The following is a 15,876-nucleotide window of genomic DNA, read 5'->3' as shown; positions in this document are numbered from 1 at the left end:
GCCACCATCGCCCGGCTGGGAAGAAAATTCTGTCTGATTATGATGCTAGCTTCTAGGGTAGTGCTCAGGAAGGCAAGTTCTATGAAGATGATGATGTAACAGATGTAATCATGGATGCTTCAAGTTTCACCACGTCACGTTTTCATGCTTACTGTGGTCACTAAACCTTGCAACTTGGGGTTTCTTGCTCATTTTTCATTGACTCCTTTCAATGACTTTTCTAGGCATCGGCTTTCTGAGAGTGTTTGTGCTAAGAAAAAGGACCCTCGGATTTCCCTGGAGTGGCTCACTGCTAATGTGCTGTTTAAATTCTTCCAGTTCTGCGTGAAAGAGATTGAGTAGAGGCGACCTAATGTGTTTAAATTTAGGAAAGCTTTGAGAGAAAGTTTTTTGAGTTACCCGAGTATGGACTGGAAAATAAAGTTGTGTTTTTTTCTAAGTCGGTTGAATCCAGTCGATGTGACTACTGTGCAAAGTTAAGGCAGCTACTATCTGGAAGGAAGTTCCTGGTTTCTTTATACTGAGACTTCCTAGATTGTAAATTGTGGGGTAGATAAACAACTTTTCCTTTCTAACTCATTTAGTTTTAGATGGAAAAGGAACCTGATAGCATGAAATAGACAGACATGTCCTATAGAGAGGCCTTACATTACTAGGATTGTGATGGGCGTGAGGACTGGAAGCAAAGACCAGGATGGCTAGCATAAGTATCATTTCTTATTAAAGGCTATATTGGGGGGGGGGCTGGAGAGATGGCTTAGAGGTTAAGAGCACCGACTGCTATTCCAGAGGTCCTGAGTTCAATTCCCAGCAACCACAGTAGCTAACTGCCATCTGTAATGACATCTGGTGCCCTCTTCTGGCCTGCAGGCCTACAGGAAGATAGAACACTGTATACATAATCTTTTTTTTTTAAAAGGCTATCCTAAAATTTAACTGGACAACTCTTAAAAATAGAATACATTATATAATATTAATTTCTCAGTTACAAGGATTTCTCAGTATAGCATGGAGTCCAAACACTTTGTACCTTGGTTATAGGAAACACTAGAGGTCACTTTTTTAGTTAATTAAGATGGCAAAGATTAAGGCGTGCAATCTGGTTAGATCTGAGCTCCAGACTCTCAGGAATACATGTCTTTTACAAGAAAAAAAAAATGAAACCTTGCACCCTTCCTGAGAGAGAACTAGAAAATAATTTAGCTACTTAAAATTGTCTCCTTCTCCTTTGACTGTAACTTTGGTTTTGTTCCCCTGGGGGAGGTGGAAGGTAATCTCGTGCCAACTAACAATCTACTCGGGATCCTGCTTAAGGACACTGAGCATAGCATAAGGTGTACAAATTAAGATTGAATCAATGTGGCATTGCACATAATCATAATCCGAGCACCTGGGTGGTCAAGGTAGCAGAATTGCACAGCTCAAAGGCAACCTGGGCTGTACTACAAAGTCCTTCATTGAGAACAAACCGAGAGTTGTGACGGACAACAGTGACTTCTAACAGTGTGTTGCTTGTAGAGAAACAGACGTAATCACCAACAGTCCTTCGCTCTCCCTTCACCCACAGGCGGTCTAACCCCCTGTCTGTACAAGTTTCCGGATCACACCCTGAGTCATGGCTTTCCTCCACTGCACCAGCCTCTCCTGGCCGAAGACCCCACAGCCTCTGAGTTCAAGCAGGAGCTCAGGAGGAAAAGTAAACTGGTTGAAGAGCCAATTGACATGGACTCCCCAGAAATCCGGGAACTTGAGCAATTTGCCAACGAATTTAAAGTGAGAAGGATTAAGTTAGGTATGTCTTTGCTAACTGCTATGGGTCAAACAACTTTATTTGCAGATCTTACTCTTTACTGGGAAATATTTTACTTTCTGCTTGAAAGTCCAAGAGGCTTCACAATCTCTGTGTCTCCTGTGCCTTTAACCTAGTCAGGTTGGGAAAACTAAAACACATCAAAATTCTTTAATTTCTTGTAAATTCTTAACAGGATGAAAGCATGTATTTTTAAATTAATACTGCTTCCTTATATTTAGCCTACCTCAAGATTAACTTTAAAGTGACCCCTTTATTAAATATTTTACTTGAAATTTTGAATAGATACTTCAATCATATGATTTGAAACGATGAAAATGTACAAGACATTCCATCATCTGCTCCCTCTTTTTTTTCTTCACATTTCTTGGGTATCTTTCTAGAGCTACCTCACACATCTATAAGCAATGTATATATTCTTTTATGCAGATAATTTTGGGGAGCTTAGAGTTTTTTCAGAGTTCACTTCCTGAGGGTATGTATAAATCTGTAGACTACCCCCTTATAAATATAAATACCTGAGTTTATTTATCTAGGTCTCTTACATGGTTTTAGTCTCTTAGTGGTGAAAGCAACGCCACAGTTAGTAACTCTATAAATGCATTTTTGCATTGATATTCATATATGAACAGAAAATGCACGTGCCAAATTATCGCTTAAACACTAATGTATTTTGATAGATGTTGTCAAACTCATCTTTACAGAATTTTACCATCACAGATATCTCTTATATCTCCAACAGAGAGCAAATGACCAGACTACAAAATAAGTATACAGCGGCTAAGGATCAGTGTGCTCTTAGTCTTCGGGACATTTGAAAAGACAAAGTGGCCTGGCACTGTAGTTTTAGTGAAAATGTTAAATTTCATTTTAAACTATTGTTATTCACATTACTGTCTGGTAATCATTTATGTCTCCATTTCTGTAAATTGTCTATTCCAAGCCACTGCTCCTTTTCTATTGAAAAGTATTTTTAAAATGGAATAACCATAACACTAATTGTGGTTCAAGTTCATGAAAGAGTATATATTTTTAAATGGGCTGAAATGATAGTTCAAACCTCTGAACTCGCGGAATGAGCCGTAGGTAATTTGTAATGACATTTATTGATGTGCATCATATGCAGTCATATTATACATAAGGTATATAGCCCTAGGCCCTGAAATAATATGTACTGAGTACATGTAATAAGCAGCAGGGGACTTCATTATCATAGTTATTTTCAGTTATGTTTATATTGCTATGGATATTTTAAATTATACGTTGATGGCTTATTTTACCTTATATGCTAGAGATGTTCAGGGCAATTGATAAAGACCTTTTGCTGGGCAATAGATGTCTTACCCAATAAAATAGTAAATGTGTGTGGAGTTAGGAATAAAATGTGGGACCATAGCCAGCCTTTTGAATGAAGTATTTTTCAGCAAAATAAACTTCAATCTTAGTTTTATTTGGTGTAACAATATTTTGCTAAAAAAAATTTCATACATAAAAGTGTGCTTGATCTAACACTGTACATTTGGTATACTATACTTGATGGGTCAAAATATTTTGAGCATGTATCATATTTGATAATCATGATAAAAAGACCAAGAATTAGTAAGTTCATTATCAAGTATTAGGACACACACGGTATCTGTTCACTACCATCATGTTTACATGCGAGTCATTTTGACTTTAAGAGAAAAAGTAACTTATCAACTAGAGAAACATTTTGGTGTACCTTGTAATTATATGCTAAATCTAAACAGTTCTAAATTGTAAGGCTATGGAGTTTTTAAAGGGTAAATCACAAAGATTTAGCACGTGTGCTGCTGGACGCACCCTGACCTTCCTGGTTAAGTTGGAGATAAGGCTATCTCTCACCTTTTCACAGGATACACCCAGACAAACGTGGGCGAAGCTCTGGCCGCTGTGCACGGCTCAGAATTCAGCCAAACAACCATCTGCCGATTTGAAAACTTGCAGCTCAGTTTCAAAAATGCATGCAAACTGAAAGCAATATTATCCAAGTGGCTGGAGGAAGCTGAGCAAGTCGGAGGTACTTGGGCGAATCTGTGCAGCCTGGGCTGTGGTGTAGTTGCTAAGGACTGCTAGGGGCGGCAGGGTGTATGCTGAGGCAGGAGGGTGGAGGGCTTTTTAGTCTCTTTGAAATGAAAAATAAGTATCTCAGTGAACAGGTGGGGGAGAAGAGACCAGTGTGATGCAAGTGTAGAAACAAATTTACCTAGGAAAGGACACACTGTGTGGTGAAACTTCCTAAAAATCAAACTATAGGCATAAATTTAGTACTGGATATTCCTGAACATCTACATTTCCTGGACTTTGTGTTATCCAGGGGTAACTTATAAGAGCTACTTTTACAGCCTGATCTTAGTGCTCACAACAGTATGTTAAGTAATACCATCGTAAAAATAAAAGTTTGATATTCTAACACACACAGAGAGAATATAATTTATGTGTAATAGTGGCAAGACTTGAGAAAGAACCAGGTACGTCGGCATGAGGAGATCAGGTATCCAGAGCACACTGCTCTGGCAGAGGTTTGGAGTCACGTTCCCAGCACCCCCATCCTGCAGCTCATAGCACCTGCAATTCTGGCTCCCAGGGATCTGATGTCCTCTGCTGGTCTCCACAGGCACCTGTACTCAAATACCCATACCTACACACAAACACAAACACACTAGTATATATGTCACTGAAATAAAAAAGGAGTAAGACTCAAAGCATTTACAATGAATGTTTTAATTGAAAATGAACATGGGGTTTGTAAACAATCATATTTACAAGATTTACATTTACTTTGCTTTAATACTTTTTCTATAGAATGCAATATACAATGGCCTCGCTTACAAACATTTAAGACAGAAATGCACGACAATCATACTTTGCATTATTTTGTATAGAAAATTGAAACCCCAAATGCTAGTTTAAACTTACTTTCTATTTTTGTTATCTCTTTCCTACATTCCAGCGTTGTACAATGAAAAAGTGGGAGCGAACGAGAGGAAACGGAAACGAAGAACAACTATCAGGTTGGTATTCCTTTGAGATAGTAAATTTGCTAGAGGAAAAAAAAGTGTTCACATGGAATCAGCATCAAAGTGTAGTGTAAGAGCAACAGCGTGGGAGGAATAGAAATAATCGGAGAAACAGAAAATGTTTCAAAACGCAAATTCATGAGAAACAAAGGTAGTATCTATTTTACATTTCATGAACAAATATGTGTTGCTTGATTCACTGGCTTGACACAGACATTTGACTAAAAATGGAAACCAGACAATTCACTGATGGCCTTGAAGATACAAGCTCTTTCTCTGCACGTGTAGTACCTTAACTAAAAATAACAAAAAAAATCCACCAGTGTGTCAGCCCAAGGTCTATCAGGACCGCTCTCCTGACAACCGTGAAGTATAATTTAGTGATACTGTTGTTTCTGGGAGGCACTAATGGGAAATCGCAGAAGGTTTTATCTCGGCTGCTTGTCAATTGCACATTTCCTGTGTTATAAACACTGGGGATGACTGGGGCAGGGGATGAGTGGGCAGGGAGCAGTTGTGCTTCCAAAGACCCACACTTCTTTGCTTTTGTTAAGAACTTGGTGCCCTCTTGTGGCATACAGTGAGAGAACCTGAGTTTCTTTGTTTTTGCCTATCTGGAATAAGACATGCCTCTGTGTAAAAAAAGTCAGATTTGTCTTTCACGAGTGTTTCCAGAATTTATAAGTTACTTCTTCAGGGTGATATTTAGAAAGGTAAACCTAATTTTATTTTTCCAAAAACTTCATTGAAAGAGACATAATTTCCTCCCAAACTCTATCTTCCCCCGACTCCAATCAACCTCCCCCCACCCTCCTCACCCCAGTATTGCAGCTAAGGATGCTCTGGAGAGGCACTTTGGACAGCAGAGCAAGCCTTCCTCTCAGGAGATCATGCGGATGGCTGAAGAACTAAACCTGGAGAAAGAAGTAGTAAGAGTTTGGTTTTGCAACCGAAGGCAACGAGAAAAACGGGTGAAAACCAGTCTGAACCAAAGTCTGTTCTCTATTTCGAAGGAGCACCTGGACTGCCGATAAGACTCGGGCGGGGTAGCCATTTGGGTAGCAGTTTTCCACGCCTTTCAGTTTTTGAGCAAAATCAGGAGTTACTCACTTGATTAGTTTCAACTAGATTAAATCAATAATTGCAGTTTTTTTTTTTAAGGACCCAGTGATGTAAACTGAGATATTTAATTGTTCTTAGAATTCAGTGTTCATTTTAATTCTAAGACACTAACAGCTAGGAAACCCTCCCCCAATACTTCATCCATTCTGCCTCTGGCTCACAATTATTTGTAACAACATTTCCAGGAGGGCTCATGACTCTTCTAGTCTCTGTGGGCACCAGGCATGCATGTGGTGCACAAATATACATGTGGGCAAAAAGCTCATATATGAGCTTTATATATGATAAAAATAAATCTAAAAATGAAAAAGTATATTGGTTTATATTAGGCATGCCACTAGCCCTAAAGATTTTTTGAGTAAAGTTTGAAAGACTGAGGTGACCAAGAATTTTACCTTTACCATCAGAAATAATTTTCAGTCAGAGTATCTTTAAAGTTAACATTGAGGACTGGCCCCTAAAGAAATGTTTTTTTGAAAGATTTGTGGAAACATTTAGGCATGATGTCTATATTCTTTAAGAAACATTAGCTTTCTGCCGTTCTGTTGCAGAAAACAAAAGCTGCAAACTTAAGCTCAATGTAAAGTATCCCTCGGATGTTTCAGATGCTGGAGCACAACTGAAACTCAGAAACAAAAATATACTTTAGGGATTCCAGACCCCTCCATCAATCTCTCTGTCTGTAAGCTGTAACAAGGCAAGACTGCCTGTCTTATTTGCTGTTTTTTCTCTGGTGACTAGAAAAGCGCTTGCTTATTGTAGGAATCTATGAACAGGGCTAAAGAATGGGTCATATACTGCACAACTGATACAAATGTAAAGGGTGCCAGCCAACTTGAAAAATCTAAGCTATTTTTGATATCTCAGTGTAGAAATTCACTTGAGGTCCCTTAACAATGTGTCAATTTTGCTATGATTGGTTACAGCATGATTTATTATTAATAAAAGTTGGAAATATTGACTTTTCAATCCTCAGAATTACAAGGAAGGTATTTATTGAATCTAAAAGTGAACCCCTTTAACACGTGCAAGTAGAAGCGACCTATAATGTGATGCAAATCTAGAATAGCAACTTCGGAGTTTTCAATGTCAGTCTCTGGGCAATGTTCATCTAACCTATTCTGTATAACATGAGTTGAAATTAGATGAGGCTTTAACAGCTAAGCATACTAACTAAATAAATTATACCATCCAGTGTCTTTTACATATATATTTTTTATTTTTATTAAGTTTATTCTTTTATCAGTTTTTCCTCCCTCCTTTCCTTCCATTTCCCTCCCCCAACACGCACAGTATTAAAACTGGACCGGGTGGCAGCAAGCTTGTAATCCCAGCCACTATCATAACCATCATGGATCACAAATTCAAAGTTGGTCTGGCCACAGAGTGAATTCAACACTGTAAGACTGTACCTAAAAAGAAAAGGGAAAGGGGGCCAGGGACATACCTTAGTACACACAGACGTCTCCAAACAAATTAGCTGCACCGAGGCACAGGTGCACCACCTAATCTGTGTTGGCTGCATCTCCAGAATTCCAAGTGACTGTCTTTCAGATGTAACTTTCTCTGGATAATTACTATTTTCTTAAACTACTTAAAACATAAATTAGTTTGCAAGTGGCAGTCTCATTGCATACACACGTGCACACATACACATGCAAAATCTCACACTGCACTTTGGAACCTTAAAAAGAAGCAAAATTCAATGCAATATAAACCCAGACCAGTTGCTTTTTTGTATTTTAAACATATACAAAATGGTCATGGTTAATATAATCTATACAACAAATATATCTAATTAGATCATAAATATGTGTCTATAATGTTATCTTTTCAAGTTTGGACACCATCAGTACACTCATTTGCATCAATGCATTTTGAGGCTATTTTCTAGTCATATTTAATATTCAATTAGATTTTAACCTGTAAAGCAGAGAAGCCTAATATATAGAGAGTCCTAAACTGTAGTTAAAGAATGACAACTGCAATTGACTGTTCAGATTCTGGGGAAGAAAGACCAAAGGCTGACTTAAGCCAGAGACTTTCTATTTTATGTCCTTGTGGGCCAAACAGTGCATGCCTCCAGGAATCTAGCGGGGAAATCATTAAAATGGAAAGAACCGCTCATTTCTCATAAAACACTAACTAAAATATAACATTAAACACTACCTAACAGAAATGGCTGAAAAACACACTCATACAACAAGATGAACATACCTTCTATCTCTAGTGGTGGAAAAGATATATTTTTTTTTCTTTTTAAAGCATTTCAAGAGTTTGGGCATGGGAAAGTGGGCTTTCAAGGTCTGAAGGCTAACAGAGGAAATGTGTTGGTTCCTCATAAACTTTAGGCTTCATAATCCAGGATTCTTTTACTTCTTTTTTTTTCTCTTTTACTTCTTTTAAAGAAATTAAGGTTAAAAGAGTCATTTTACTTAGCTTCTGCAAAGACAAAATTGGAAAATGCAGCTTTTTCTGCTGCAGAGAGATCTTTTTGTAATAAGGAGAAAATTAAAGGTCTCTTTTCAACCTTGACAAACCTTGTGAAACTTAAGTGGGTGCGGTTTTAAATTAGGTACACAGAAAACAGGCCAGAAATGTGGGAATTAGGCTTGTGGGAAACATGCGCTTGACCAAAAGAAGGCTGTTTCTTTGGACATTCAAAGGGGAATAAAATATAAATGAAAGTCAAATAACAACGACACCGCCTGCTAGGCTCCCCCCTCTGGTTCATTTCATTCATTTTTGAGCTACTTTAACCCAGCCCTGTCTACCACGGATTCCCTTCTAGCATCCACTGCAGTCTGTGTAACACAACATGGTCATTTGATGCTTCCCAACACCAAACGTCTTCATTTGTAGAGGCACGTTGTTGGGAGGCACTGTTGCTTTCAGGTCGCAGTCTATCCTGGCTTGGCAGTTTTTTCCAAGCTCAGAAACATGAAGGACCTCCTCCCCAGAAAGGCTTCCTCCTCTCTACCTACCCTTATTTGGATGTTTCTAGGCCCCATGCCTGACTTACCCTTAGTGTGGCCCTTGGCATAGTTCCCTGCTACGCATATATTCTACATACTCTGGGATAGAGTTGAGTTTTCTCGCTGAAGTCTCCCGGGGGCTGTTTTCACTGTTTCCACAGCCATATGAACCCGGTTCCTCACTTCTGCTTCCCTCCACTCTCAAAGACTGGGGGCTGATGATCCCCGAGGAAGGAGACCCACAGCACACCCATACTACATGACATGCTAGGACTCTGAAGTCTCACCATCCATGACCTGATGGACCTCTTTTAGCCGCAGAGACACTAATGTATTACTCCGCTCCCTCTCCACTGGCGAGCCCATGCTGAACAAATACTAGTACTAAGGAAAAATTTTACAAATGACTTCTTTTGCACTCAGCCAACTAAAATCACTATTTCTAAAGTGAATTCTTAATTTTAGTAAAAGAAAATAAAGTTACCGATAGGTTTACTATGATTGTACTGTGTCCCCCCCCTCCCCCCAAAAAAATCTATTAATGCAGTCAAGTCAGAATAATTTCACCATCAATTTTGGGTCCAAAGATCTGAGTATCCATATTTGACTCAAATAGAAGCAAGTATTTGCTACTTGTACATTTGAAAATATAACTCTGAATGTTTCGTTCTTGGAGACTGCAGGAAAGGAATGATCAAGACCGTTTCATTGAAATCTACTAATTGTTGGGCTTGCCCCACTGGCAAACACTAATCCTGTAACCATTTTCAGATCTTAAAAGACATTTTCTCTTGTTTTATAAAATTGAAGCAGCACAGCAGTCTAAACTTCCTTACAGAAAAATAGCAAAAATTATTCTGTTAAAACTATTAAATACATACAGTTTCTAGTCTTAACAGCAGTCAAAAACAAAGTGAACGAGTTAAGAAAAATGGGTAAGAGCAATAAATCTTTATTGAGTTTGTTTTTTAAGACAAAATAATCTTAAAACACAAAGCTCCCACATGTAAATAAGAAGGTAAATCAGGTTAGACAGCATTACTATGTACATCCAAAACAGGTATGGGTGCAATACCCGATGATACAGTACGATGTGTGGACCCATTCCAGTCCAGGGATACTGCAAACTGTGCACTTAAGACCAGCAGTCCTGAGGCCTACTCTCTGAACACAAGATGCTTACAGATTCTGAAGTAGGTGGCAGAGGGAGCTGCTGTTCCTTGCGAGTATGTGTGCCATGTCTAAAGCAGCAGTATGTATCTGCCTTTGTTATCCGACAGTCCAAAAGTCCATCCCTCGGGATCAGCCAGGTCAAACTGATTGGAGTTCCTACACTTTCTGTGTTGGGATGTGTCAGAATCCATATATTACAACATCATTCTTCAAAACTAAGCTAATTCTAACTCCTCTACTTCTAACTGTGTGGCAGCCTCTCCTTTCTCTTGGCCTCTATATAACATAGCTAACTTACTTTTAAATTACTGCTAACACAATGATGCATTTTAGGCAGTAATTTCTGACAAAGTTACAATTTATTTACCAAAAACAAAACAAAACAAAAACCCCTTTACTTTAGAAATCTAGGTCAAGTATTGTCATAGTAGTAGTACTTCATTTGGAAAAATGGCTTCAATTTAGAGGGTTTAATGTGTATATTAATACAACCAAAATTCAACACAGACTAAGTCATAATTTATATGGAGAAAGTCTCAGTTCTTGGAAGAAAGAACAAGTGTGGTTTCATTGCTATAAAATGTTATTAATTCAGCATCTTCTTCCTTCATTTTGTTAATTATATCCACTTTGCTTTTGTAAACTTTAAAAGACAGCTTGGGTAACTGTTCTAAGACTTAATTTATTTTAAAGTGAAATTCTTTTTTGCCAGTTAAAATAATTTAAAGATGTGCACAATATGTTTGTGCTATTTAAGGCAGGTGCCAAGCACATTTTGAAAGGTAATAAACTTACCAGCTAGAATGTTCTCCCAAAGGGGGAAAAATGGAAGAAAAGTAAAAGCTCGTGACAGTTTTAAAGACAGATGTTTAAATAGCACTCTTCTTTAGATGGTTTAAAAATAATTTGGCAGCTGCACTGCCTGTGGTCCTAACTGAACTGTCTACAAAGGACAAGCAACAGATACAGAATTAACGATACACCTTTAATATTTTACAAGGCTCTTTACATTGGCGCCTAACGGCATTTAACAAGAACTCTGATTTCAGTGTAAAAAGATTTAGAACACGCCCGGCACTAAGTACTGACACTGTTTCTCTATGTGATGCAGAAAGAACTCATTTTGCACACATCATCAGACTTTCGTGGTTCTATTCAAAACCCAAACTGTTCCGATTTTTGCATCACTGTTATTCTTTGGCAAAGATTCAAAATAGCCATGGGTCAGGAAACAACTGTTCACTCATGGTCCTCATTTTTGCAAAATGAATATGTTTTGTAAAAGGAATCTACAACGGACCCACTTTAGATCAAATAACTATAGAAAGTGAAAATAGTATGGCTTTTAATTTAATCTACCCCTAAAGCTTTGAGTTGTCGTTCAATCTCTTCATCGGAGATTGTAGCCTTAGAGGTGGAGGCAGATGGTAAGTTTCTGGCAGCTGACGGAGCTTTGGCCATCTATATCACACAGAAATGAGAGAACAAAAAGGTTAGCAAGCACGCATTGAAAGCATGCAGGTAGTATTAATGGACCAAAAAAAAAAAAAACCCAAAAAACCACTGACAAAAGTGGCAAAAATAATTCTCATTATGAAATAAGCTGTTCTCACCTTTCCAGAGATTTCAATTCCGATTTCGTCAAGAACTTGATTCACAATGTCCTGGCTTTCTTCTTCATCATCAGAGCCATCAAAGATGTCATCAAGGGTGTCATTGACTTGGAGGGAAAGGGAAGGGAACAAAGCAATTATTTTCAAATGTATTACAAGTTAAGTTTATATTTTCGACCTATAACCAAACTATACACGCATATTTTAATGATTAAAAAGCAAATTTAGAAGAACCAACAAATGACAAAACTCAAGTTTTAGCTTCCAATCAGTTATACTGACAAATACTTTTGAGCTAAGTCATGTGAAACAATGCTATTTTTAACATGCCATCCTGTAGTAAACCAAACCTCAGCAATACTGTGATCACTATGCACAAGGCTCTGGGTTCAAGCTCAGCACCAGAAAAAAAAGAATAAAGTGATTTATAAAACTAGATCTTGAATAAACAAAATTCAGTGACAGTTACAGCTCTAGGCTCATAAGTTTTAAATATGATTCCACATGGCGTCCACTGAGCTGTTAAACCTAACCAAGAAAAAATTTGTAAGAATCAAACTGTCTGTTAATGTCTAGGAAAAATCGCCTGTCTTCTACCCACTTACACTATCTACATTATTTCTTATGCTAACATTCAAGGCATCAGTAGAATATTTTAATAAAACATATGGCCAAATGTTCTATGAAATTTGCTCTAAGAATAATATTCACTTTAGCTCTGAAAGTTTATTATTGATATCATAATCTTTCTTTCCTTTCCTACCCAAATTATGTATTGAAAAGAATCTGAGTAAAGGCATCATGTTAGTGAAATAGTAGCTACAGGGTTCTTAGCATATCCTGGCTTACTATTGCAATAGCTCACAGCCTATGCTTCACGGCTTATGAGCTATATCTCCCTGAGGGATATTACATGAAGCAGTAGACCATCTGGGTCAAGACCACAGTACAAATATTTTCAACCTTAATGTTCCTTTAAACATAAGATGGCAATCAATGCCATGAGATATCTTATCTAATATGTAATCACAGATCTTATGCTCAACACAGAAAGAAAGTTAGACTCAACCGTTATCTCAGCACTATCCCTGGTTTGCTTCTGCACATTAGCTTTTGATAGCCCTGACATTAATAACAATGGGAATTGGTTCTGAGATTAAAAATTTGGCTTGTTAAACAGTAAAAAGTAAACTTAGAAAGGTCTAAAAACCTTATGATAAACATGGAATATCATAGAATACTATCTCTAAGGAATAAAAACCTATATTAGGACATTAGATTCAAATTAGAATCTCAGTCCTTGTATTCTGTACTGATCAGCTTTTAGAGCAAAACACTTTGCCTTTCTGAGGCTCAGAATTCATACTGGCCTTTATAAAACACTGCTTTACTTTTCGTATGTACTGTTCGTTCTTTCTTTCTTTCTTTCTTTCTTTCTCTTTCTTTCTTTCTTTCTCTTTCTTTCTCTCTCTCTTTCTTTCTTTCTTTCTTTCTCTTTCTTTCTGTCTCTCTTTTTTCTTCTTTTTCTTTTTTTGTTTTGTTTTTGTTACTCTGTGGTCAGCAAGAACCCACTCCAAACATCTGGTCAGGCAGCCCCAGAAGAAAGCTTCAGGAGTATTAATTCAGCAGCGTGTAACTTGAACGGTAACAGAGGAAGACAGGTGAGAATCCAGGCCAGGTCTGTGAAGGTCTAAATTAGCAGATCTCAAACTGTGGGTCATGACCCCTTTTGAGGTCAAAGACCACTTTCAAGGGATCAAAAGACCCTTGTGCAGTATTCACATATTACATATTTACATTATAATTCAAAACAGCAGCACAATTACAATTATGAAGTAGAAAGGAACATAATTTACGGTTAGGGGTCACCACGACATGAGCACCTGTACTAAAGGGTTGCAGCATTAGCAAGGTTGAGAAGCACTGGCATAAATGAAGAAGATCTACAGAAGAGGTGAGAGAGGGGCGGAGTATGAGCACTGCAGAAGCACAATCAGAAAACAGCACGCATGTGATAAAAATGTAAACTTCCCACAGGCCTTGTTCCAAAGTTTGAATATGGACAAGTTTGAGCAACACAGCATACAAAGCTTGTGGGAGTAACCGACCTATATGATTTGACTTACAGCCCACTTCACAAGATGGGCCCATGCCTCACACTGCTTGGGTGACCAAGGACCTGAATCCTGAGACAAGATAGTCCAAGGAATTAGGATAAAACCAAAACCAAATACTAGTGTTATACAAAAAAAAAAAGTTTCAATAAAATGACTCCTAGTGACATTCTGCTATATCCTTGCTCAGCTATCATCAGAAAAACTCAGCATCATCAGAGAAATTCCCTCCTGCAGCAGATGCAAACAAATACAGAGACCCACAGCAAGACAGTATGTAAAGTAGGAGAACTTGGAGCACTCAGCCATAAATGGGATGCCTGCATCAAATCCCTTTGCTGTGGGATAATACTCTTGTACACTGGAAAGATACGTCACTCATACTGGTTCAATAAACCAGTAGCCAGGCAGGAAGTATAGGTGGGCCAATCAGACTCGGAGAATTCTGGGAAGAGGAAAGGCAGAAAGGATGTTGCTAGCCAGCTGCAGAGGAAGGAAGATAAGAATGCCTTACTGAGAAAAATTATGAAGCCATGTGGCTAAACATAGATAAGAGTTATGGGTTAATTTAATTTGTAAGATCTAGTTAGAAATAAGCCTGAGCAACAGGCCAAAAAGTTTATAATTAGTATAAGCCCCTGTGTGTTCACTTGGAACTGAACAGCTTCAGGACCAGGCAGGACAAAAACTTCCATGGATATCACTCCCCTCAGGGCTCAGGGAACCCTGCAGAAAAGAAGGTGGGATGTTTCAAAGAGCTTTCCTGTGTTTTTCTAAGGCATGAAATAAAAAGTAAACAACTCTTTGAACTATCAGTGAAGAAACTCACAGTATTATAGTCAGCATCTAATGAGCAGGAGACTATTAGCTCGGGAGGTAATCTAGCAAGTTGAAAGGTGCTGTTTGCTACACTAGATGATTACACTAAAACGCTAGAAAGTGAGTGGAGCCAAACTGGCAGAGCCCCACACAGTAGGTAAGCAGCCAGAAAACGACAGCATGGTGCAAAATGTTGACACACAAATGTTTCAGTACTGACCAGCATGGGCTGAAGGGTCATTCGGTCATTATTAGTAAAATTAACATTGGGGTCATTTTGTTGGGAAGAAGTTTGGGGTCTCACAAATAAATCTCAGTTTATAATCTCAGGTTATTTAACAAGCCAACACAGTAAAACAAACTCAGTTTCAAAGAAAGATTATCAAATAAATTGCAAATTTGAAACTAACCCTATTGATGAAAATGAAGGGTTTAGTAAAGGCATATTGAGAATAGGTGATATACTAAAACTATTTTTATTTTTTTGATGCTGAGAAGGAAACCAGGGCCTTAGACATGTTAGGCAACCATGACTCAGCAACTGCAGCACATTCTCAGCCTGATCCTAAAGCTGAATATTTATGTTAGACTGTCGTGGCTGCATGTGCTCTCACTTCTCCAGGAAAGCACAGGGGAAATGCGCTGCAGCATCAGTAACCATAGCTGGGGAGTCCCCTTCTTTACCCACCACCCTTCTTTACCACCACCCTTCTTTACCACCACCCTTCTTTACCCACCACCCTTCTTTCACGGTATGTTTGGAATATAAATTTATGGTGCTTTGTGACATAAAAGCACAAGCAGGTGCTCCACTGTCTCTCTTCTCACAGGACAGATCTCCAGTGTGACAACCATGTCGAGACTTTAAAAACTACTATTTTATACTATCCAGTAAAATTAAAAATGGTTAAGACCATTCTCTGATGGAATTATGGCACAGTATTATCTTTAACTAAGAATAGATTTTTTCATATAATATAGTTTAATCATGATTTTGTCTCCCTTATACGTCCCAGACCTATCCAACTCTGTTGTTGGTGATCGCTCTTTCATTTCCCAGCCACCTAGACCTGAAATAACCACTCAGAAACTATATTAATTATAACACTTCTTGACCTATTAGCTCATACTTCTTATTGGATAGCTCTTATATCTTAAATTAACCCATTTCTATTATTTTATATTTTACCAAAAGGCACATAGCCTACT

General features: G+C 38.1%; 2 protein-coding genes across 3 annotated transcripts in view; one reads left to right on the top strand and one right to left on the bottom strand.

The window, feature by feature from the left end:
- Positions 1-5,953, top strand: part of Pou1f1 (POU class 1 homeobox 1) — a 14,481-nt gene extending 8,528 nt beyond the window's left edge. For both annotated transcript variants that reach the window (XM_005345240.2, XM_005345239.2), the window contains exons 3-6: positions 1,568-1,792; positions 3,687-3,851; positions 4,785-4,845; positions 5,675-5,953. In XM_005345240.2, the coding sequence (XP_005345297.1) occupies positions 1,568-1,792; positions 3,687-3,851; positions 4,785-4,845; positions 5,675-5,885 (662 nt within the window). In that variant the 3' untranslated portion in view covers positions 5,886-5,953. The remainder of the gene's footprint in view (positions 1-1,567; positions 1,793-3,686; positions 3,852-4,784; positions 4,846-5,674) is intronic.
- Positions 5,954-9,880: 3,927 nt separating this feature from the next.
- Chmp2b (charged multivesicular body protein 2B) overlaps positions 9,881-15,876 on the bottom strand; it is a 27,553-nt gene continuing 21,557 nt past the window's right edge. The window contains exons 5-6 of the mRNA XM_005345238.3: positions 11,735-11,841; positions 9,881-11,582 (exon numbers count right to left, since the gene is read on the bottom strand). Of these exons, the coding sequence (XP_005345295.1) occupies positions 11,472-11,582; positions 11,735-11,841 (218 nt within the window). The 3' untranslated portion in view covers positions 9,881-11,471. The remainder of the gene's footprint in view (positions 11,583-11,734; positions 11,842-15,876) is intronic.

Source organism: Microtus ochrogaster, chromosome 2 (assembly GCF_000317375.1).
Source record: "Microtus ochrogaster isolate Prairie Vole_2 chromosome 2, MicOch1.0, whole genome shotgun sequence".
Taxonomy (NCBI): domain Eukaryota; kingdom Metazoa; phylum Chordata; class Mammalia; order Rodentia; family Cricetidae; genus Microtus; species Microtus ochrogaster.
The sequence above is the reverse complement of the archived record's forward strand: the minus strand, read 5'-3'. Positions and strand labels throughout refer to the sequence as shown.